Source organism: Amblyomma mixtum, chromosome 7 (genome assembly GCF_055824585.1).
Source record: "Amblyomma mixtum isolate Tamu chromosome 7, ASM5582458v1, whole genome shotgun sequence".
NCBI lineage: Eukaryota > Metazoa > Arthropoda > Arachnida > Ixodida > Ixodidae > Amblyomma > Amblyomma mixtum.
The window spans coordinates 144,718,583-144,743,272 of record NC_143018.1 but is presented as its reverse complement, the minus strand read 5'-3'; the positions used below and the strand labels follow the sequence as shown (position 1 = coordinate 144,743,272).

The following is a 24,690-nucleotide window of genomic DNA, read 5'->3' as shown; positions in this document are numbered from 1 at the left end:
TTATGCAAATTTATTAATCTCGCCTTGTCCAATGATTTACAAAATTTTGTGGCAACTGAAGCTCCGCATGTAAGCGTATGACGCGAAAGCATTAAAAGCTCCCTTAAGTTGTTTCTCTTCAAATACGGTCACTGTTCTTTGCTTCACGAATTCATCATTCACACATCACAATAATCATTATGCAGTTTTCATATTTTTCTCTTTTAAATGTTCCAGACTGCAGTTTACGTCCGTATTGTTTCTCTATTTGGAACGTCACTAATTGTCATGGTTCAAGAACACTCCAATGATTAACACATTAATAAAGTTCAACTTCAGCCAGCACCGCACACATATCACACTACCACCCCTTCTATCTTAACCAAGTCAACGTGCCATCATGGCCTAGTCCGTAGCGTGCCTGGCTGGCAACCCGTCGTGCGTTCGATATCGTACTGAAATTTCTGAAAATTTGTATTTACCTATAGGGAATCGCTTTGTAAAGTTAATTAATTCGAATCATGCACCGATCTAAACCCCAATTTTATTTTATTTTTTTATTTACAAAATACTGCAGACCGAATCGGTCCAAGCAGGAGAAGGTACATACATCTGATAGTAAGCACTATGCCTTAGGATTAGCAACAATGGTGAAGTTACAAATGACAACAAGAAAATATACTAACAAAATAAACAAGGTTACAAACCAAATACACTATGTGAGAGTATATGCCCCAAACACAGCCACATACACAAAGAAGCACACTGTGCACTGTTAATAAATAATCATCATTTCTAACCATACAGTCAGATATGTAGGCCCTCAAATGGTTGAAGACAGGAGAGGGGAATCATGAGGCAGAGAATTCCAGTCGAATATCGTCTACGGGAAAAATGAATATTCGTAGAAATTCGTGCGGGCAAGTATTGGCCTGATGCTATAACTATGTTTATATCGTGAACGTCTGGTTGTGTCTTTTTCGAAGTAGTCCCGTGGCTGAATGCCTAGCTTCTGAAAATACAAAGAGTGAAAAAAAAAACACAGCCGGGCAGCCTTTCTTCTTCAGCCAATGGCACAAGGGCTGCCTTAGGTAACATGGCGGATGGAGAGTCCCTTCGCTTATACCGGTTATATATGAACCTTACTGCTAATCTCTGGATTTTTTCGAATTTTTCTATGTTAATTATGGTGTGTGGGTCCCATACTACGCTGGCGTATTCAGAGTAGGTCTAACAATTGATTTGTGCGCTTGAAATCTAAGTACGCTTGAAGAATTGCCTAATTAATGTTTTAAGAAGCTTAGCTTTTTCTTGCAGAGGGGCAGATGTCAAGACCTCTTTTCAATCCTTTGCATTTGAAGCATACTCGAGATATACGGAAGACGTGGGGCTTCCGCAAAAGCGCCCTCGGGTGACGCCGGGCTCTCTGCTGAACGGGAGTCTTAACGCTTTCGCGTTTGCACACATTGTTTCAACCTCGAGGCGCGTGCTTAGCTTTTATTTTTTAAATTGGTGTTCTTTTCTCTTGCTACAAACATCGAAGCTGGAATCCGTGTTCATATATTTAAGAAATGTGTTTTCTTCGATTGTTTGGCTGTGCAACATATCACTTGCCCCTTTATTCGTCCTCGTAGCTAATACTCGAGCGCATTTTATTGCAACGTTTTCTTAACGCCGATCAAGGCTTTGCTAATGTCATCTCGAGAGCTAGTTGCGCGGATTCATACAAACGCAAGCGGGGATGTCGGACAAGTGGCTTACCGTGTTGGGCAAATCAGCCTAGAAGGAAAGGGCTGGGGAGAACCAGGCAAATGCAATTTGCGCGCGAATGAGGTCATTGTTAAGTCATAATACGTGTCATTCTAGCTGCCATGGTGTGCCGCGCACCTGTCTCTGCCAATGCTTAAACCAAAGCAAACAAGAGAACGGGATCAAAGGAGGCGCGCACCCGAGCGCTGCCTGTTCCTGTGTCCGCTGCTTAGTTAAGTTTTAGATATAAAATATCACCAATGCGCCCAAGCTTCCACACCTCTGGGCTCATTGCTCACTCTAGTCAACTGCTTCACAAACTGGTCACGTTTCTGCCTCTCAGACAGTCTGGGAGGTGTTCTGGCCCTCGCTCAAGTCCTGCGGGTTGGGCGTGGTGCCCGCCGTGCTGTTGCTGGCGACGAGTGCGGTGGCTGCCTCGTGGCAACTGGTCTGGATCAAGCGCTGGACGGAGGCAGGCAAGGGTGACCTCGACGACCCCGCCTGGGTCTGGGGACTGGCGCTGCTCTCCTTCGGTGCAGGTATTGTAACGCATGCTCTTACACGGTGAATACTTTCGAAGGTTTCGGTATCGCGTCTACACCTGCATCTACACCTTTAGGAAAGTTATTAATGTAGTACCACTCCACGTAGAGATAATTCAACAAAACTTCTGTTTGGTCTAGATGTGCATATCTTTTTTTAAATGAATTTAGGCGCTCAAGAACACGCACACAAGAAGAGGAAACACAAAGGAAAAGGGGGCATGACTGTGTGAGTGACAAGTATGTTAATCTTTTGCAGGCAGAGTACAGGTATCTTGAGCACGTATCGTGAACTGACAATGTGTTTCTTTACTGCGCATGTCTCCTTTTTATGTATATATACTTGCTCTCTTGCCTGCGAATAAATCAGATGAAGTTGGCGCCTGTCCTGTGTGTTTCCTCTTCTTGTGCGCGTGTTCATGTGCTGAACAAAAAAACTGGTAATGGCTCAAGAAACGAGGACACGGAAGGCACACAAAAGACAGGACTGACGCCAGGACAGGACAGGACAAGACTGTGTGCCTTTCGTGTCTTCGTTTCTTGCGCCATTACAAGTCTATTCTTTCAACATGAACCAACTCGCCCAAACAAGAGTTTTGCTTGTTCTTGTGCGCTTAAATTCATTTAAAAAAAACCACGTCCAGAGTACCGAAAGATAGCACAGTTAATACCGCTATTGCCTACCTAGTACTGCCTGCAGCCCCTACGCATGCGCAGGTTGCCGTGACGGTTCCAGATGGCTCCACTTGCCCGTCAGCTGCGCGCGCGCCTACCACGTCGAGACTGCACTAACAAAGGAAGTGCACTAACACAAGAAAGAGGCAAACAGACAAACACAGTCTGTTCATCGGGCACTGCGACAGTCCGACGACCAGAGGTCCACGACTGTGCCGTCCCGCAGAATGGCGCGCGTTGCCTCGTTGAACACCGGCTGGGCAAGTGGTGTGGTCCCGGGAGTCGAGCAGGCGCGCTTCTCCGAAGCTTAAGCGGCGGCTCGGGCTAAACTGACAGCGGTCAACGCCCTTCCTATATATGCTTGGTACGCGTCTGCTTGTTCTACGCGCCAACGCTGGCGCGCACATACGCACAGTATCGGCCGTGCATTCTCCTGCTCGTTCTCGCGCTGGGCGCGCGTCCCCATTGGTCAAAGACCGGGCGTGGCGTCGAGGAGCATCTGGAACGTTCTGGCGTGGCGCCGCCGCCGACGAGCGGGTGAAGAGGAGAAGGGCGTGTCTTAGCACAGGCAAGGCTACGCACTCTCCGCCTGTTTTGAGTAGAAGCACCTCCGACATTCTAGAACAATCGACGGCAATCCCCCCGCGCGCCCTGTAGGCGAGCGGTGGTGGAGGGGGCAGCCACACACAAAAGGTTTGTCGCTCTCTCGGGTTTCCTTCTTCCTGGTTTTACGACCCGCGCTGGCGTGATGCGTCCGCGCACTGCTGTTTTTGTTTCTTTTTTTAAAAAATGCGCCGAATTTTGTGACACAGGGCAAAGGCATCTCCCATATTTCTCCAATTATCCATGTGCTTTGCCAGTTGCGATACCCCGGTATTATCTTAGGTGAACATTTAATCTGATGTGTTCACATTCACCATGTCACTAATTCCGCTAAACAAGTTCTACTGTATTTACGGAATATACTTTCTTTAGGCCCCGTTGCATAAAGTATGTTTCTTACCTAAAATTTCTCCCTTCGGTATTGGGTTTGCATGTGCCTCACATGATCCATATCATGCTAAAGCAATGCAGAAAGTTGGGCGAGTTGGTAATACATGTTGAACTTCGCAAAGCGCAATAAAAAGACAGGGACAAGAAGAAGAAGAAGCACGCAGGACAAACGCTTGACATCAACTAGTTCTTTACTCGGGAAAAAAACACATATATACAGACACATAGAGGGCGGAAACAAATTATTAACCAAACAATGAATCGGCTTTATCACAAGTGTGTTTAGCGTGAACAGGTATCAAGGTAAGCAATTTCCTTGCGTGATAAGGTCAGGGAAGGAGTGCTGATACAATTTTCAGCTTTCTTTACAATGCGATAGGCCTCTATAATTTCTCTCTGAAGCCTCTGTTTTCCTTTACCGCACGTGCGTGTGGCATTGAACTGCGGCTCATTTGCTTTACATTTTTTACATGACTTGCAGTGTTCTGCTAGGTGCCTATCCGTTGCTACAGCTTGCACAGCACGACGGTGTTCCCTCAACCTATCGTTCAGGCACCTGCCTGTCTGGCCAATGTACGATTTCTTGCACGAGAGCGGAATCTCGTAGATCACCCCTGTGACGCAGGTTGTGAAACGGGTGGCATGCTTCGTTGTGCACCCAGGATGGTCATTCACCTCGTTGACAGCTCGACACATTTGTGAGAGCTTATTGGGCGCTGAAAACACGACGGATACCCCGCACTTCTCGGCCGCTTTTTTAAGCCGGCGCGACACGTTGTGTATGTAGGGGCTCACCGCCGGACGCCTAGTCTGGGGTGCCTTTTCTTTTCGCTTCCCAGAGTTTAGCTCCTTCACTAGGCTTTCAACCACAGAGGCGATGATTTCTTGTGGGAAACCAGCCCTTTTCAGGCGCTGTGACTGCATCTACACACTGGCCGAGACTTTATGCTTACACGATTTGTTGAGGGCCTCACGTATGCAATTTAGGGCAATCCCCCTCTTTACTACCTTTGAGTGGGCCGAATCATAGTTCAAAATGCCTTTTTTGGTACGCGGCTGATACACCCAGCAGACTTTATCCTTATCTAGAGTTAAACAAACGTCAAGGTACTGCAGACTGCCTTTGATAGGATCCTCACACGTAAACTGCGTGTGAGATCCTCAGTTTACGTGTGAGGATCCTATCAAATGCAGTCTGCAGTACCTTGACGTTTGTTTAACTCTAGATAAGGATAAAGTCTGCTGGGTGTATCAGCCGCGTACCAAAAAAAACATTTTGAACTATGATTCGGCCCACTCAAAGGTAGTAAAGAGGGGGATTGCCCTAAATTGCATACGTGAGGCCCTCAACAAATCGTGTAAGCATAAAGTCTCGGCCAGTGTGCAGATGCAGTCACAGCGCCTGAAAAGGGCTGGTTTCCCACAAGAAATCATCGCCTCTGTGGTTGAAAGCCTAGTGAAGGAGCTAAACTCTGGGAAGCGAAAAGAAAAGGCACCCCAGACTAGGCGTCCGGCGGTGATCCCCTACATACACAACGTGTCGCACCGGCTTAAAAAAGTGGCCGAGAAGTGCGGGGTATCCGTCGTGTTTTCAGCCCCCAATAAGCTCTCACAAATGTGTCGAGCTGTCAACGAGGTGAATGACCATCCTGGGTGCACAACGAAGCACGCCACCCGTTTCACAACCTGCGTCACAGGGGTGGTCTACGAGATTCCGCTCTCGTGCAAGAAATCGTACATTGGCCAGACAGGCAGGTGCCTGAACGATAGGTTGAGGGAACACCGTCATGCTGTGCAAGCTCTAGCAACGGATGGGCACCTAGCAGAACACTGCAAGTCATGTAAAAAATGCAAAGCAAATGAGCCTCAGTTCAATGCCACACGCACGTGCGGTAAAGGAAAAGAGAGGCTTCACAGAGAAATTATAGAGGCCTATCGTATTGTAAAGAAAGCTGAAAATTGTATCAGCACTCCTTCCCTGACCTTATCACGCAAGGAAATTGCTTACCTTGATACCTGTTCACGCTAAACACACTTGTGATAAAGCCGATTCATTGTTTGGTTAATAATTTGTTTCCGCCCTCTATGTATCTGTATATATGTGTTTTTTCCCGAGTAAAGAACTAGTTGATGTCAAGCGTTTGTCCTGCGTGCTTCTTCTTCTTCTTGTCCCTGTCTTTTTATTGCGCTTTGCGAAGTTCAACATTATCATGCTAACTTTATCACCATGCTCGAATCAGTCCAGAACCCCGTTGCCAGATTCATTTGCTTCGACATTCCTATCTTAACCCATAAGCGCCCAGCGTACTTTTAAAAGTACAGTTAATTTTTTTTATAATTTCACCACCAAAGACTGGAATTTTCTTTTCAAGTAGGGCATGCTTTGGTCAACAGGGGATTGGCCAACCACCCTTAACTAATTTGGCGCACTTCCTCTGCTCAGTATGTCAGCTTGACGTGGTGAAACTTCAGGATGTTTGTTTCCCACGAACTGCACCGGTAGTTGCTTGCTTATAATTTTCTCACGGCCGCATTTATGTACATATTGCGCTAGTTTCAAGTATAGAGCAGCACGAAAGACGAAAGTAAACAACGGATGCTTTGAATGTCCCGCACCTTTGGCGTTTTTTGCTCTGTGATGATTTATATACTGCTGTACTTTCTATAGTACACTGGGTCTTCCTGTGTGCAGAACGGCGCCTATTTATTCCAGTTCATAGATCTTATGGTTCCTTCCAATTTTTCGGAAAAAATCACTTTGTTCAGCAAGGCTTCGGAGGCTGCTGTACTAGCCGCTAGCGGTCTTGAGTATGATGATGGTATGATTTTAATTGGTCGTAATCCAGTTTGGTTATAAGAACTGAAGGTTCTGCAGAGCAGACAGTTACTGTTATCCCATTCAAACCGTCTGCGGAAAGTACTTGAGTTCAGAAATGAAACTTTTGGAAGTGCGTGTTGTCCTGTCGTCACCTGAGGTGATTTCAACGCTTTGTGACCATTTCATCTTTTTTTTTGTAATTTTTTACCTATCAAGACATTCTTGTAACGCTCCACTGTAAGGAATTTAGGGCTAGAGGAACCGTTCGCCAAAATGGGTTTAGGAAGTGTCCACTCGGGCCAAAGAAAGCGATGAAATAGAAGCAGCCATGAAACATCGATTCTTTCTTCAGTAGTATAGGTTATATGCCTTTGCTGACGTCTACGATCAACAGTATAGTAACTATGGCTTGCAACTATAACAGAAGTGAGCCTACGTGTTCTGTAGAGTAGTGGTTGCCTATAGCACACGAAAAACAGATTTTTTTAAAGCCAAAACTCCTTTCCTTTTACAACAGTGGTATGGCAGGTGTTGACCTTTCGCATCAAGCCATCTACTGCCAGTATATCAGCATCAGGGACAAAAAGTGATAGTGGTTGTTGACACCAAAGCTCAACTTTGCAATTGTGAAAGCCTGAACAATCTGCCAAATTGCTAGAGACGAGCCTGCTGACTATTTTTTCTTTGGTAAGAACGTTACTCATTATTATCTACAGCTTGACATGGAGTAACCAGCGGTTCGCAGACACTCTGGCTGAATCATATCTGATGCTTCTTTGAAAAGGAGAAAGCTTTCCGTGCAAAGTAGGATAACTGCGGTGCCAGTATAGCCAGAAAATATTCATGAGGGCCTGCAAGAAGTGTTATATCACCCTGCGTAAAAATCGCAGACATAACAAAATTCACGCCACCAATAGGAATGCAGTGAAGTAGCCACATGTGCTATGGGGAAGACCCAGTGTACTATAAAAAGTACACCTGTGTAACCTCTGGAAGGAATAAAGCAATCGTGACGAAATTTCAGCAATCTCTTTTTCTTTAGATGAGAGTATTATGTGCTAAAAATGAAGAAAATCCCTCTGTTAGATTTTTCTTGGTCCCTAATGGGTTAATAGCGTTTTAGCACTAAAATATCAGCTCCATCAGTCTGCACTGCCCGTCTAAAAATGACCCCCCCCCCCCCCCCCCTATCACGTGCTCATTGCATTTCTGGCAATAGTCAGTCGGGTGCCGTCTGACCTGAAAAGAACAGCGAGCGAGTGCAATGACCCTCTTTCGGAAGTGACAACCTTCATCGATTAAGTTCGCTTCAAATTTGTCATCGAAGACAATTGCTACCAAGCTAAAGCCGTTTTTTTTTTGTTTGAACTTTTTTTCTGAAATTCATGAAACATATATGCATACATTGATAGATCATACAGAAAGTGGTCAGCCCAGCTGGAATGTAAATTATGGTCGCAAAACAACATCTTTCCAAATTACCAAAATGTTCAAACGAAGAAATATCTCTATAAATTATAACAAACCTTTTTCACACTTCAAGAACGATTGTAAAAGGGTTCTGTGGAGCGATGCTGCCTATTCCTTTCATTAAAGTTCTCTCCCTCCAATTCATGTTGTACAGCATTTGTACAGCATAACAACCAGGGATTTTTTTTCTGTTCGTTTCAGTGCACGCTTATTCTTGAAATGTCTGGGCTGAGTATTTACCCATTCTGCTTCTCCGTTCACTTGCCTATTTTCGGAGCTGTTGAAAAGAGTAAGAAAACACATGACATCAATGTGCTGTCTTATGCTACACATGTATTTCCTCTTCATTTATCTATGCTGCAAATTGTTCAGTGCGTCATCCATTTGAGAATGTATTAAGGCGGAAGCCTTTCATGCCTCATCGTTGTAAGAAGGTGTCGACAGAAACGTCACGCTTTTCAATTGGTCAAAATGCTCGCGACGTCACAGTGCGCGAATTTGAAATGGGTCCAATCGTACTTTGCCTAGTAACCATGCAACCGATTAAATGGATCGTATAGTGATGCTCCAACTAAGTGGGACTAAGTTAAATTAATTCCTTAATTAATCAATTAGCCTAATTAAGATAGAGGAGAATCAAGATGTCAGAAGAAAGAGGAAAACAAAAGAAAGACGCGCGCCCCAGCAACAACCGCGTCCGCGGAAGCAGACGCTGCTGAAAAAACAGATAAGCGGCCGAAGCCGCGTTCGCTCCACCACCACCACCCACTTCCCCACCCAGTTCGACTGTGCCCGTTTCGACGTTTCTCGTTTCATATACATTGTATCGAACATCCTAGAATTACAATAATGTAAATATCAAATAGCCTAATTAACCTTTCTAGTCCGACCACATAAATCAATAAAACCGAGTACGAAATTGGTCGAGATGGGGATTCGAACCAGTGTCTCCGGAGTGAGACACGAGCACGCTAGCCACTCCGCCATGCCAGCTGAATGGTTTGGAATAAACAAATGCGCGTTTAGTGAATAGGGTGTCTTCGTTCACTCCCATCTTCCTCCCTTCCCTTACGGTGAGGTTCAGGTGTCCACCGAGATATGCGAGAGAAGTACATTTCCTTTCCTCAAAAACCATTTTACCGTCGAGCAAGGCGTAGAGCCTAATAGGCGATGGCGTTCTGTGGACTCCCTGGCAGCGTTGCAAGACGCTGTCGCGTGCTACTCTTAGAGGCGAAGCTTAACATCTTAACCACATATCAGTGACACAAGCAGACAGCCAATGGACGCGTCATTCGCTGGCAGCACTTGAATCATCTTTCACAACCACATTCGTGGCAGAATGCTGTACTCAGGCTTTCGCCTCTCACCACTTTAGTCGCCAAAGTGTCTCCTAATTTTTTTCTATGTACTTTTCCGTATACTACGGGTATATTTGTGCCTATATTCATTTTGATTTTATGTCCAGATCGAGGACTCTGTTGTGCACTGGCTTGCCACACTATTGTGTTTTCCTGCTTGTTAGATAACAGCGGGCTGAGGCCTCGTCAGGCGACACTGAGCCTTTAGCCTCAGCCCCCTCTTAGGCAGAAGAAAGAGAGACAAAAAGAAAGAAAGAGAAAAAGAACGGAAGGAAAAAGAAAGGAAGAAAGAGGGAAGGACAGAAAGAAAGAACGAACAGAACAGAACAAACAAAGGAAGGAAGGAAGGAAGGAAGGAAGGAAGGAAGGAAGGAAGGAAGGAAGGAAGAAAGAAAGAAAGAAGGAAAGAAGGAAAGAAAGAAAGAAAGAAAGAAAGAAAGAAAGAAAGAAAGAAAGAAAGAAAGAAAGAAAGAAAGAAAGAAAGAAAGAAGGAAAGAAAGAACATGCGATGTGGAGCTTTGAGGGGAAAAATAAACAAGAAAAACTTACGCTTGGTGATTGTTCCTTTGTAACCTCGGATAAAGAGGAATTTCAAGAGGTCGGAGAGGACCGAATAACATTTTAAAGTAGTGGCAGTTTTCGTTGTAGGCGCTCTGTTCTATAGTTGATCACTGCGTCGGTAGTAAGCAGTTTTCAGTGGCTCGTGAAGAACCTTGAAATTTACCACTAAAGTTAGTGGTGATTACGCAGGTTCCTTAGTTCTATTTTTGTGGGCTCATGGACTTTATGCAGACTCATAATGACTCGCTATCCTCTCCGCAGTGGCAACTCGGGCCGTGGGCAACGTGTTGATGGCGGTGGGCGCCAACCGGCTGTCGCGGCTGCTCCACCGGGACATGCTGGAGCGCGTACTCCTCAGCCCGGTGTCCTTCTTCGACGCTACGCCGCGGGGCCGCATCCTGAACCGGTTCACGGCGGACGCGAGCACGCTGGACACGCGGCTGGCCTGCTACTCGCGCCAGACGGCGCAGAGCGCACTGCTGGCGCTCGCCCGCGTCGCCGTCATCGGCACCGAGCGCCTGCCCGTGCTCGGCGTCAGCGCGGTCGTGGCCGCTGTCTTCGCCGTAGGAATGGTGCGTGCGCTGCAGTTGGTCGCTTGTCTTCCTCAAACGCACTCTTTCCCGGTCAGAACAACTCGGCTTTCTTCGGGGACAGTTGCACGGGTGGACAGTTGCAGAGCGCGTCCTATAAGCTGCCGTTTACATTAGGTTCAACTGCGGGAGAATGGACGTTCTGAGATCGTGCGTCATTTGAAGTGCCATGCTTTCGGAAAAAGAAGGAGCGGTGGCGCCACCTTGTTCGGTGCTTCGCCCGTTTTATAGGCGCCCCACCACACGGCTGCGGGTGCAGCTTGCATGCAGCGGTCGGCGCATCGTTTTCGCCGTTTTGCTTGTGTGCACTTCCTTTGTTCAGTGAATCTTAAGCCAGGCGCCGGAATTGTGGGCCGGTTTTTGAGCGTACCTCGCGGGTTTACCAGATATTAGTCCTACGGGAGCAGTGTCGTGCATATGTCCGCCTTCGTCCTCCCGCAAAGACTACAATTGTAACGAGACAGCTTTAGAGCTGAAGTTTCGAGGAAAAGTCGTGCGGGTTGTCACACTACTTCTCGATTCGTTGGCAGAGCTCGTGACGTCACACAGCAGTAATGAGAGCGAGGTATGACGACTGACACGGAGTCGAGGTGTTGGCGGGGTGTCAGCGACAAGCAGTCAGAGCACGTGAAATGTTTCTACTGCTATGCAGTGGAAGCGACACGACCGTGTCATTTGTTTCATAAGTTCATTTATTGCTAACTATTTATTGTCACCGGTTTAAGGCCGGAATACATGGAGCATTTGTGCGACGGCAAGTCGGCGATTTTCGCCCGACAGCGCGCACTCGACGCCCGCGGTCTCAGAAAACGCCCGCCGCCGCCCGGACCTACAGTAGACCGGCCTGATGTATGACGCGCGGCGTCCGGTGAGACCGGAAGCGGCGGCTGAAGCGAGCCAACAGCAGCGCAGAAATTCCCCTCTTCCGGTTTGACAGCTTCTACCTGCCTCTGCCAACATCGCCGCTGTCGTTGACGAGCTGCGCAGTGATCTTGTGACGGAAATGTTATCATCGGGAAAATGAACACCTCATCAAGCACGAAGTATCGCTTTTTTGAGAGAATCTTTCGTCGGAATGCTTGTGTTTCTTGCGCGAAGCGAAAGATGTCTAAGAAAGCCGCGCCACTGGTATCCACGGCTGAACGGCCATCTCAAGCTACGCGCCTTCATGTATTGGAGAACGCAAATTCCTATCGATTACCACTGCACTGATTTTAGCGCACGTGCATAGGTACCTAGACACCTATGCACGCGCGCTAAAATTAGGGCAGTGGTGTCTAAATTAACATTTTCGGAATTTTAACCGAAGAGTCAGCGTCGCTGCTCTCAAAGACCTCTCCTCTCAGTGTGAACTATCCCTTGTTGACCACATTTGCTGCCGGGCGAGGAATACGCGGCGGCGTCCTGCGCTTCTTCACTCCACATATCTCGAGCCGGGCGTTGAACCGGCGCAGCGCTTTCTGCCACACGAACTTCCTCAGAAAAAATAAAAAATAAAACGTCGCATGCAGCCCAGCCTTTAGCCGGGTAGGTTGTTAGCTTTCATGCAGGTCGTTCTAGCTAAACGTTTTCTCACGAATCGTGTTAGTCTTCGCGCTTATCCATTCCCCCACCCATATATATATATATATATATATATATATATATATATATATATATATATATATATATATATATATTTATATATGTATATATATATGACAGAAGCCAACAGCCACAGACACCAAGGGGCACAGGGGATTTTTTTTAAATTTATTTATTTTAATTTGTGGTGTTGATCAATTTAGAATATTACTGAGTATGTTATCGCTTAATGCTAATTGATCAGAAAAGCAGAAGAAAAAACAACCATATGCCGCCGGTGGGATCCGAACCCACGACCTCCGAATTACGCGTCCGGTGCTCTATCTCTGAGCTACGGCGACGGCTGTCAAATCTTCTGCTTTCGGGGGTATTTATGTTTACAAGTAACCTAACCTTGAGAGTGTTCATCAGCGCCACCCACGATCATAAGCGGCGGACGTGGAACGTCCTGAGTTACCGCAGGTGTGACGTAGAACGTCATCGAACGAAGAGGGTGAAAGCTGCGTGATAACCCTCTTATGCTTAACAGCCCCAGACACCAAGGGACACAGGGGATTTTTAATTTATTTATTTATTTTGTGGTGTTGATCAATTTAGAATATTACTGAATATGTTATCGCTTAAAGCTGAGTAGAAAAGGAGATGAACACCTCAAGGTTAGGTCCGATGTAAACATAAATACCTCCGAAAGCAGATCAGACAGCTGTCGCCGTAGCTCAGCTGTAGAGCACCGGACGCATAATTCGGAGGTCGTTGGTTCGGATCCCACCGGCGGCATGTGGTTGTTTTTTCTTATGCTTTACCAATCAATTAGCTTTAAGCGATAACATAATCAGTAATATTCTAAATTGATCAAGACGACAAAATAAATAAATTAATTAAAAATGCCCTGTGTCCCTAGTTTTCTGTGGCTGTTGGCTTCTGTCATACCTATAACGAGCCCGTCATTCCCCTTCCCTTGTTTGCTTATATATATATGCTGTACTGGAACGGTCTCTTTTTTTTAGGTAGGTGGTGACTCATAATGTTTTTCCTCGATTCATTCTTGTATAACCTTACGCATGAGTATCTCTGCTTGTGAACTTTAATTCGCGGTGTGAAAGATGCGCTCCGATTGTCTTCGAAAATGAAATTGCTTGTTCCGCGCAGTTGCAGGCGTTGCTAAGAAAACAATCGAGGAAGTAGGTGGGCCACCTACGTCACGTGACCTTGCGGCTTCATCACAAACCGCTCACCGGATTAGGAGAGCGCTACCTCTCTAAGATTGAGGAACCAGTCAAGAAGGGCTGGTGCTCTGAAATACATCGCCTACAGAAACGGCTTATTGCTGAATGAAATTAGGTCCGGCTATTAAAAAAGTAAGAAGGCCCGTCGAACCCAAAGCCGGCGTCGGAACCAACGCGCTGCAGTCAGTAGTCATGGATCAATTAAACGATGCAGAAATTTCGGGCTCTCTGCTATGCCTTAATGTTTCGTTGTTTTTTTATGCACGCGATAGCGTTCGATCCATAAGAAAAGGAATCACAAACAAATGTGAAACTCATGCGCCAGAAAGTGACTTATTGAAGTGAATCTAGTGCGGCCGAACTCTCCTTGATATTGAAAGTGGCGATACTGTAATTAACGAATTATGAAGAATTGCACACAAGCGCTGTGTGTCAACTAGCCGGCTCAATCACTTTATTCAATGTCTTTAACGCGCCCGCTTTCCTTCGCAGTTCTACTCAGATCACGCCTAACACTACGACAACGCGCCACGCTCAGTGAAAGAAAGACAGGCAGGCATGGCAGCATCCTTTCAGCTGTCTAAAAACAGTGACAGCCTCTACTAGAGAAGAGTACTGATAACGAGCAAGATGAATTTATGCCACCACTATCAACTGTTGCAAAATCAGGTGTTACCTATGGTAACCGTCCTGCTATTTTTAACTGAGTAAAAATGAGGGCAAAGAACGATAAGAGCAAAACAGAACTGCGCGGAGACGACGGGGCAAAAGAAGGCACGAATACACACACGCAAAGCGCTGACACGGCTAACATGTCCCCAGGAAGGGCCCGGGGCGCCGGAGAGCATCTGGATTTCGGGCGGCACAATCTTTCCCTTCAGGCAGAGCGCAAGATTCTTGACTGGCACGTTCTTCGCCCAGTGCTGTTTTGCTCTAAGCATGAACCGACTAGCCCAACATCATGACTTACTTCAATACATTTCTTCTACGCTTCGCGCAGTTTTGTTTTGCTCTAACCATGAACCGACTAGCACAACATCATATCCTACTTCGATACATTTCTTCTACTCTTCGCGCAGTTTTCTTTTGCTCTAAGCATGAACCGACTAGCCCAACATCATGTCCTACTTCAATACATTTCTTCTACTCTTCGCGCAGTTCAGTTTTGCTCTAACTATGAACTGACTAGCCCAACATCATGTCCTACTTCAATACATTTCTTCTACTCTTCGCGCAGTTCTGTTTTGCTCTAACCATGAACCGACTAGCCCAACATCATGACTTACTTCAATACATTTCTTCTACGCTTCGCGCAGTTCTGTTTTGCTCTAACCATGAACCGACTAGCACAACATCATGTCTTACTGCAAAGAACGAGACGAGAAGAAGACGGAAGAGGACGAGAGCGCTCCTGTCGTCTCTGTTGTAGTCGTCGCAGTCTTTGCGCTCATTTTGAATCATGCTAAACCAACTAACCCGACTTCATGCTTTGAATGCTAGTTTTGTTTTCTTCCTTCCCCGCTGTGCGCAGAGGATCCTCCCCCAGGCGGTAAACGCGGCCCGGTTCGCCAAGAACGCGCACCTGTCGCGTGTCTTGCAGCACGTGAACGAGACGGCCGAGTCGCTGTCCGTGGTGCGCGCGCACGGCGCCACGCGGCGCTTCCTGGCGCGCTTTTGCGGCCTGGCGGACACCTACCTGCGCCTGTGCCTGGCTAGCGTGGGCTGCGTGCGGCTGACGCGCGCGTTTGCCGCCGCCTGCGGCTTGGCCGTCGTGGTCGCCACACTCGCCTTCGCCATCGGACGAGAGTCCAGCAGCGCAATGGGCCTAATGCTCAACTCGTCGCTCGCCGTGAGTGGCCGCCCGTCTCGCCTACTCTAAAGCAATGCTTGCGTTCTGCCAGGTGCCTCCAACAAGTGGATTCTTGTCCGGCAATGTATGTTCCAGATGCGACGTGTCAAGTGCCACCAAAAGCACTCATTGATAATCAAAAAGTGGCACATGCGCAAGTCAGGAAATGTGAAAGAGCACTACTCAAAGTTGACGAGGGAAAAACTTTTCATTTTCTTGAAAATACACCACACTTTATTGATTTATTGTGGTTAACGTTCCAAAGCAACTCAGGCTATGAGGGACGCCGTAGTGAAGGGCTGCGGAAATCTCGACCACCTGGGGTTCTTTAACGTGCACGGACATCGCACAGCACACGGGCCTCTACAATTTCGGCTCCATCTAAATTCGGCCGCCGAGGCCGGGACCGAGCCCGCGTCTTTCGGGTCAGCAGCCGAGCGTCGTAACCACTGAGCCACCGCGGCGGGGCACACCACACTTTAAGCAGCACGTTAAGCAGATAGACTGACCGTATGCTGGCTGAAGTTTCTCTTTGCCGGCATATAAAAAAGGCTGTAAAGGTCACCGCGTTCAACAGGAAAATGGCGCAAAAGACGTGGACAAAAGAGACAAACACGACAGGACCAGCGCCAACTTACAACTGAATTTTATTTCGCACCAAACCCGCCTTTATGTAGGCCAACACGCCCTAACATCCGTGTAATCACGCACAGGCAGTAGAAAATATCACAGTAAGATATCTAGCACATGAAGCGCAATAGCGACCACGTAACATACTATCATGGCTAAAATTCAGTTGTAAGTCCTGTCCTGTCGCTGGTCCTGTCGTGTTTGTCTCTTTTGTCCACGTCTTTTGCGCCATTTTCCTGTTGAATCATGAACCAACTAGCCCAAACTAGAGTTCTTCTTGAGGTCACCGCGTGTTTGCCGCGGTATTCCATCAAGAGTATGAATAGGTCCAATAGGAGGGTACGCCCCTGACTGCGAACGCAGTGCCGTCTTTGCCTAGAGTGACCGAGTAGCTGCGCTGGATGGAGTGGGCTTGCAGCCGAACGACGGCACTGCCAACTTTGGAGCTGTGAGGTCCGCGCTGGTCATTGCGCCCCGGCTGCGAGCGTAGACTACCTGTCGGAAGCCTGCGCCCTCAATCAGTATGACAGCACCCCAGTGGCGCGACATTTCTCGCGTCCACTTAACACTTGCTTACTTCTTATCATCCAAGGAAGGTGAGTGAGAGCGCAGGCTTCCCTCAGCCAGTTTACACTCGCAGCTAGAGTTACTGCATAAGTATCTATACAGGGAGTTTAATCTAACATTTTACACAATTTTTAAAATTAGCATTTTAGTTCGAGCAACGCTTTTCCGACATAGCATTGTCAGAGTGTAGTGCATCACAGTACAGCTAACATGTGCTAACTAGGACGTTGGTAACCTAATATTGAAGAGTTAACATTTTTATTACTACTGGCAGGCTCCCTAGTCATTCAGGCGCGTGTAGCCTATCGTAATTAGTATTCATATCAGTTTTCAGAATTTTGAAAATGCGGTTACCACCGGAGCCATGCCCCGACATATTCTGGCTACATAGCGCCAAAATATATGCACTTTTAAGCAGCTTGCAGGCAAAGCAACCTCTAGAGTGAACGTAGGTAACTCGTCGAAACAGCACACATTTGTTGCTACACCACTGACAATGTTATGCCGAAAAAAGCGGTCTTCTAACTCAGAAAGACCATTTTTGAGAATTGTGTAGTCTTATGTGAAGCACCTTTTGTATACGTATAGCTACTAGTGCACTGCACGGGCTCGGGCCGGCCCGAAAGCCCGGGCCCGGCCCGGCCCGCGGGCCGGGCCGGGCCGGGACATGATCTGTTTTGCCGGGCCTGGGCCGGGCCCGGGCCTGGAGTTGCGGGCCCGGGCCGGGCTCGGGCTTACAGCTGCGGACCCGAGTCGGGCATGGGTCCGTTCAGAAACGGCTGGTGTCCGACTATTCATTCCCTAATGCAGTGAAGTACACAACTGCGGCATTGGAGCAGCGACACGGGTGAGCTGTGGGTTATAGTACGCGCTGAGAAAAAAACTAATCTTTATTCATTGACATATTTATTTCTTTATTTCCCCGCCGCGGTGGCTTAGTGGTCAAGGCGCTTGATTACTGAGCCGCGGAACCAGGGTTTGCTCCTAGCCTCGGCGGCCGCATTTCTATTTAGGTGGCAGACACGACAGCCATGTACTTTGTAGTATCATCGCTCGTTGTATAGAAACTCAGGTAGTCAAAATTATCCGGAGCCCTCTTCTTCGGTGTCTCTCACAGCCCGACTACCCTTGTGTCCTTAAGCCCCAAAAACATAACTTTTATTTTATAGCTATATTTTTCTCATGTGAGAAAACTCGCAAGCTAAAGCGCGTTTGGTTTTCTTTTTGATCAGCTGACCGCTACGTCTCTAAATGAAACAGCCACGAAAGATCGCGAGAGTTTGTAAAGTTCATCTCGTAACCACATATATCCCTCCTTGCTTCTTCAGCCTGGTTGTCATGACAAGTCTTTTGCCCTGTAAGTTATCACGTGATTCGCGCGTTATCTTCTGCTCCATCAGTAAGAATAAAATTCACCCGGTCTTAATTGGTCATTGATCGTTCATCATCCCAAAACATATTTATCCACTATTAGAAATGCATTCGGGAAGAACATATTAGTTTAGGACGCATATAGCTTTTCGTTTCTGCTGAAAGGCGACCAGTTCGGCTACGAATTCAACCTGTGAGATCGCGTTCACTAAAAAAATGACATCCCACTGCTTGCTAGGCAGCTTTAATGTTTATACTTCCGGGTGGCAGAATATAACTGATTAAAACCATGGGGGAATACAAAGTAGTCTACTACGCCCGTTTGGAGCAATTTTTATTTGGCTCTCGGAACTTCCAAGTTTATCTTTGCGCACTTTCACGAGATCACTGTCCAAAAGACGGGCCTGGCGAGCACTACTCTTAACCACTTCCTTCAGGGTTAAAAAGAACCAACTTTCTGCAAGCCAAACTGTGGTTTCAGAACCTTTGCCGACCAGTTTCTTATCGGTCGAGTAGCAGTCTATTTGCTCAGAGTGAGCAAACGGGCTGGGCCGGGCCCGGGCTGGGCTTCACTTCGGGATTCACGGGCCGGGCCGGGCTCGCTAGAGCGATAATTTAGCGGGCCTGGGCCGGGCCCGGGCTTGAAGCCGCGGGCCTGGGCCGGGCTCGGGCTTCAGGTCTCGGGCCCGGGCCGCGCTTGGGCCTCAGATTGAGGCCCGTGCAGTGCTCTAATAGCTACTGTAGAGTAACTCTACTCGCAGGCGGGGAGCAACGGACAGTGCCGGGGACCGCAGCGCCATTGCTCGCCTCAGAGTCCATTCGAGCTGCCGTCGCGGCTACTCGGTTAGTTCTCCCAAAGGCTGTTCATTGATTACGGGAAAGCATTTGAATCAGTGGAAACCTCAGCAGTCGTGGAGGCATTTAGAGATCAGAGTGTGAGAAGAGTGTTATGTGAGAATACTGGAAGATATCTATAACGACTGCACAGCTACCGTAGCCCTTCATAAAGTAAGTAATAAAATTTCAGTGAGGAAGGGCGTCAAACAGGGAGACAAGTACTCGCCAATGCTATTCAGCGCCTCTTAAGAGAAGGTATTTCGAGGCCTGAATAGGAATATAATGCAAAATCTATCCTGCTGAATACGAAACAGTTGGGAATAACAGTATATTGGGATTCACTCATGATATTGCTTTCCTGAGTCAGTCAGGAGATGAACTGCAAACCAAGATGAATGAACAGGGCAGACAGAGCAGTACGGTGGGTATAAAAATTAACATGCAGAAAACCGAAGTAATGCTCAACAGTCTCGCAAAGGAACAGGAATTCACAGTTGGTAGCGAGGTGCTGGGAGTGGTAAGGAAATGCGTAAATTAAGGGCAGGTAGGGACCTCAGATCCGGATCATGAGAGGGAAATAACTATGAAGAATAAGAATGGGGTGGAGCGAATATGGCAGGTTCGCTCCGGTCGTGAACGGCAGTTTACCAATATCCCTCAAGAGTAAAGTCTACCGCAGCTATATCCTACCCGTACTCGCCTATATATGAGTGCGAAACGTGGAGGCCAACAAAAAGGGGTCAACTTAAGTTTAGGACAATGCAGCGAGCTATGGAAAGATAAATGATAGGTGTAACGTTAAGAGATCGGAAGCGGGCGGAGTGGGTCAGGGAACAAACGCTAGTTAATGGCATCCTTGCCGAAATCGAGAGGAAGAAATGGGCTTGGGCAGGGCATGCAACGCGAAGGAAAGATAACCGCTGGTCCTTGAAGGTAACGGAGTGGACTCCAGGAGAAGGCAACCGCAGCAGGGGGTCACAGAAATTTAGGTGTGCGGATCAGATTAAGTAGTTTGCTGGAAGACAGTGAGCACAGCTGTCAAAGGAGAGGGTTAATTGGCGAGGCATGGGAGAGGCCTTTGCTATGCAGTGGGCGCAGTCAGGTTGACGATGATGATGGTGCTTGAAGCATGCTAACTCTGCTATTGTCACTGGAGCGCTGTTTTCAGTTAGAAGAACCCTCGCAGTACAGGTAAATATAAACCGTTTCACTCGCCCAGCAACTTGCTTTCTGCATGACTGAAGCCAACAGTCACCGAAACCACGCACCTTCCATGTACCGTGCACACGTACCTTCTACACAGTTTGAACTCTGAAAGTAAGGGAAGTATGCTCGCATTATGCGGCTGTGCATGCGCCAGAATACAGAGAGATCGAAGCAGTGCGCTCGTGTTATGTTGCGCGGAGGCACCCATTGACTACGAATATGTCCCTCGTGCAAATGCCACTGTGCGCTATGGGCATGTGAGGAATCTTTATTTCAATAGGATCTGTGGGGCTTGTTGGTTCATTTTCGTAACAAATTCGAAAGGCGCGAAAAGCGTGGACGGAGGAATGACATTAGTACACACGTAACTCAGCGTCCTTGATTCTTCACTAGCTACTTGGGTATTGTACGTCTTCAATTCGTCGACTCTTTTTTAGTGTATGCATTTACAACTCACCGCCAGTCTGAGGTGGCTGCCTTCCTACATGCGCCTGCTAGACATGCGGTGCTGTTCCCCAGCGAGTGCTGAAAAAAAAACGGACAACGTCCGCGACAGGTGCGCGGGAAACGTGCTGCGCGCTCAGCGAGAAATGTGCGTGGCGTTGCCGAGTACAGTACATAGTGTACGTTAACTAGTGATTTGATCATGAGAGGGAAATAACTAGAAGAATAAGAATGGGGTGGAACGCATATTGCAGTCTCTCTCGGATCATGAATGGCAGTTTACCAATATCCCTCAAGAGAAAAGTATACAACCGCTGTATCTCACCGGTACTCACCTATGGGGCAGAAACGTGGAGGCTAACAAAGAGGGCTCAGCTTAAGTTAAGAACAACGCAGTGAGCTATGGAAAGAAAAATGATACGTGTAACGTTCAGAGATCGGAAGAGGGCGGAGTGGGTGAGGGAACAAACGCGGGTTAATGACATCCTAGTCGACATCCAGAGGAAGTGGGCTTGGGCAGGGCATGTAATAAGAAAGCGAGATAACCGATCGTCCTTAGGGGTTACAAAGTGGATTCCAAGGGAAGGCAGGCGTAGCAGGGGGCGCCGGAAAGTTAGATGGGCGGATGAGATTAAGAAGTTTGCGGGAATACAGTGGCCGCAACTGGCAAAGGGCAGGGTTGATTGGATATACATGGGAGAGGTTTTTGCCCTGCAGTGGGCGTAGTCAAGGTGATGATGATGATGGCTAACCAGTGATAATACAGGTGGCTTGAGATATGGCAGATACTGACACCAGTGAAAGCAAGCCGCGCGTGCACACGGACCCAGCCCCACTACAGTAAACGGGCACTAAAAGCAGTCTCCTCCCGGTTGCCATGGTTGCGCGCAATTGCTCGCTGCATAGGCGGTCGGTGTTGATGAGATCTGCGGCAGTTCTGCATGAATTATCGCAATGCTTGTAATATTTTGCTACCTTATTTATCTATCTCTGACGGAACGCGGCCTTACCACTTTCGTTGCCATTGACGCAGGACCTGCGGCCATGTTTCGCATTGATCAATTTTATTTTCATTCATTTTAATGCACTCACTCTGGCCTTGCGAGTTAGGCTCCCATCGGCACTAAGCAGGATGGCTCGAGTTCTCCGCAGCCCAGAATCTCCCCGAGCTGTGGCAACGTCCTCAGATGATTGGCATCTGTACAAAAATCAACCCTCGGCGCAACCGCACTTTCATTGGAAATACACCACTTATTTTAGGGAAGCTGCCCACTAATTTTTAAAAGTAGGGTCTTGAGGTAAAGAAAACCTTTTGCAGCATAGCAATACCATTATTTGCGGACGTCAAAACAGATGAATAATGTTAACTAGCAAAGTCAGTGACTAAATTATAATGGTTAAGTTTTGACTATTGTCTATAGGCGCCCGATTACTATTAGAAAATTGTAGCCGGCCACTTGTAATAGCCATAGCGGTTTTTGTAATTTCAAAAACACGATTATCCTCGCCGCTGTGGCTAATCTATAAATTGGGTCATTTCTCGCGCCATTCGAAAACCGCCCGCCTGCGGGAAGGCGAAATGCTACGTCAATGTAATCTCGTCTCTCCATGACGCACGCGCTACGCAATAACCACTGCCTCTTCAGGGCTGTTGTGCTCCCCGTTCCTGGTTGCTCCAGGGCGAGCGGGGCAGGGATGAATATTTCAGGGAACGATGCTGTGCATTAAGTTGACACAAATTAATGAATTTACTCACGACATTTGCAATAACCTTGATGCAGGCAGTCAGATAGACGCATTCATTGTTCATCGGTTTTTCGAAGTCATTTGATGCAGTGATTCGCTCGAAAGTTATGTACAAACTTGACGTGATCATCACTAACTATCTCATGGCTATCTCATGACTAACTATCTCATGGCTAAGGAATTTCTTGTCTTTTCGTAAACAGTTCACAGTTGTTAACGGCCACTCATCTCCGTTTAGCGATGTTCTATCTGGTGTTCCTCAAGGAAGCGTCCTGGGCCCGTTGCTGTTCCTGATTTACATTAATGATCTGCCATCTAACATTACATCAACCATTCACTTGTTCGCAGATGACTGCATAATTTACCTCAAAATCCGATCACCTGCAGATCATCTTGCACTTCAAAGGGACCTCGATCATGTAACCGCTTGGTGTTCATCATGGCAAATGTCACTTAACACTGAAAAATGCAAGTTAATGACATTCAGCCGCAAAAAATCTAACTCTTCGTTCAATTACATGCTCGATAAAAGCTTAGTCTCTCAGGTGTCTTCTTACAAATACCTCGGTGTCCATTTTTCATGCAACTTGTCCTGGTCCACTCATATACAGAAAATAACAGCTAAAGCATCCCGGACCTTAGACTACCTAAAACGGAATCTCCATGGAACTCCTGCTACTACCCGTAAGCTCGCCTATCAAACATTTGTTCGTCCGCAACTCGAATATGCGTCATCCATTTGGTCACCTCACCAGTCTTATTTAATTAACTCCCTTGAATCAGTCCAAAATCGTGCTGCGCGTTTCATCTCCAGAAACTATGACCGTCACTCAAGCGTCACAAACATTAAATTATCGCCCTCTCTTTGTACCTTGCAATCACGAAGATTAATTGCCCTAGTCTGCTTATTTCACAAGATAGTCTATAGCACTAATCATACGACTCTCCCTCTTTCCCAACCTCACCGCACCTCGCGCCGTTTAAACAACCATCTCAGCTTCCAACGCCTTTCAGGTAACACCGTTGCATTCAATTCATCCGCTCTGCCGCAGGCTATTTATTGTTCACTGGAATGGTCTTCCGGAACACATCGTCAATATTCGTGATCCAGCTTCTTTTAGGACCGAAATAACAGCCATTTTTTCTAATTACTCACGCGTCAATAACTATTGTATAATGATGTTCTTATTGTTTGATGGTGAGTACTAACAGTCAGTTGGCATTGTGTACTGATGTTTTTACTGTTTAATGAGTACTAACAGTCAATCAGCATTATATAATCATGTCATTCATGCTCCTGTTATTACCCCTATTTATGTAATCCCCCCCTCACACAATACTCCATGCTTGGAGCCTGTGAGGCAACGTGAATAAATAAATAAAAAACCCTGCCTTCTCAATTGGATTTCAAGTTTTCTTTCCAACCGTTCTCAGTTTGTGGCCTTCAACAGAACTAATTCTAGGGTAGCAGACGTGCCCCGCTTGATTTTTATAAATGACTTACCTTGTAACATCACCTGTAACCTACGTATGTATGCTGATGACTGCGTGTTATATAACAAAATTTCCTGCCTTGATGATCACTTACACCTTCAGGAATCGTTCTCAGAATTTAGCTCTTGGTGTGCTACATGGCAAATGAGTATTAACATCCGCAAAACCGTTGTTATGACTGTCACTAATAGAACGGCACCTTCTGTGTTTACTTACAAAATTAGCAATACCCCCATCCATAGTGTGAGCCAATACAAATACCTCGGTCTTATTTTCACGCCCAATATGTCATGGTCCAAACATAAATATTTAATAAGCTCAAAAACACTTAAGAAGTTAGGATACCTCCGTCGCACAATAAAAGCTGCTCCTAGAGATACGAAACTACTAATGTATAAATCGCTAATCCGTTCACTACCTGAATACGCCTCCACTGTCTGGAACCCTCCACAAACAACGCGAAATTAACCAAATCGAGGCAGTGCAGAAGAAAGCCGTTCGCTTCATACGTCACAGGTTTGGTAGGTATTTTTCACCTTTAACACACTTTCATCACTGGGCCTGCAACCACTCTCATCTCGACGAAGGAATGAGTCTTTTATTGCATTATTAACTCTTCCTGCCGGACCTCTGCAAATGGTTACCTAATCGCTGCTATACCATCCAAAACTAGAAGTCACCACAGCCTTATTACGCCTTATTTTGCCCGCACGAACACTTTTAAATAGTTTCTTTCCGCGTATAATCGGATGTTGGAATTCTTTACCTGGTTCTACTCGCTCTCATCCTTCAGGGCTGTTTTTAGCGGCTATTGAATAGTTTTGCCTTTTTTCTTGCATTTCACTCATATTGTCTCGGATGTTTGCCAAAGTTGTGCTCCATGTTTCTCTTCATTGTTTTGTTTAGACCCACCCCTAATAGCCCAATGTAATAGCCCAATGCAATAGCCCAATGGGGCGCAGTGAGTAGAAATAAATAAATGACGATTACTCTGATAGGCA

At 46.8% G+C, this 24,690-nt stretch overlaps 1 protein-coding gene across 1 annotated transcript in view; it reads left to right on the top strand.

Annotated features, from left to right (window-relative positions):
* Positions 1–24,690, top strand: part of LOC149337773 (multidrug resistance-associated protein 1-like) — a 266,100-nt gene that overhangs the window by 179,749 nt on the left and 61,661 nt on the right. Inside the window, exons 18-20 of the mRNA XM_089553512.1 lie at positions 2,072–2,267; positions 10,407–10,717; positions 15,077–15,394. Of these exons, the coding sequence (XP_089409638.1) occupies positions 2,072–2,267; positions 10,407–10,717; positions 15,077–15,394 (825 nt within the window). The remainder of the gene's footprint in view (positions 1–2,071; positions 2,268–10,406; positions 10,718–15,076; positions 15,395–24,690) is intronic.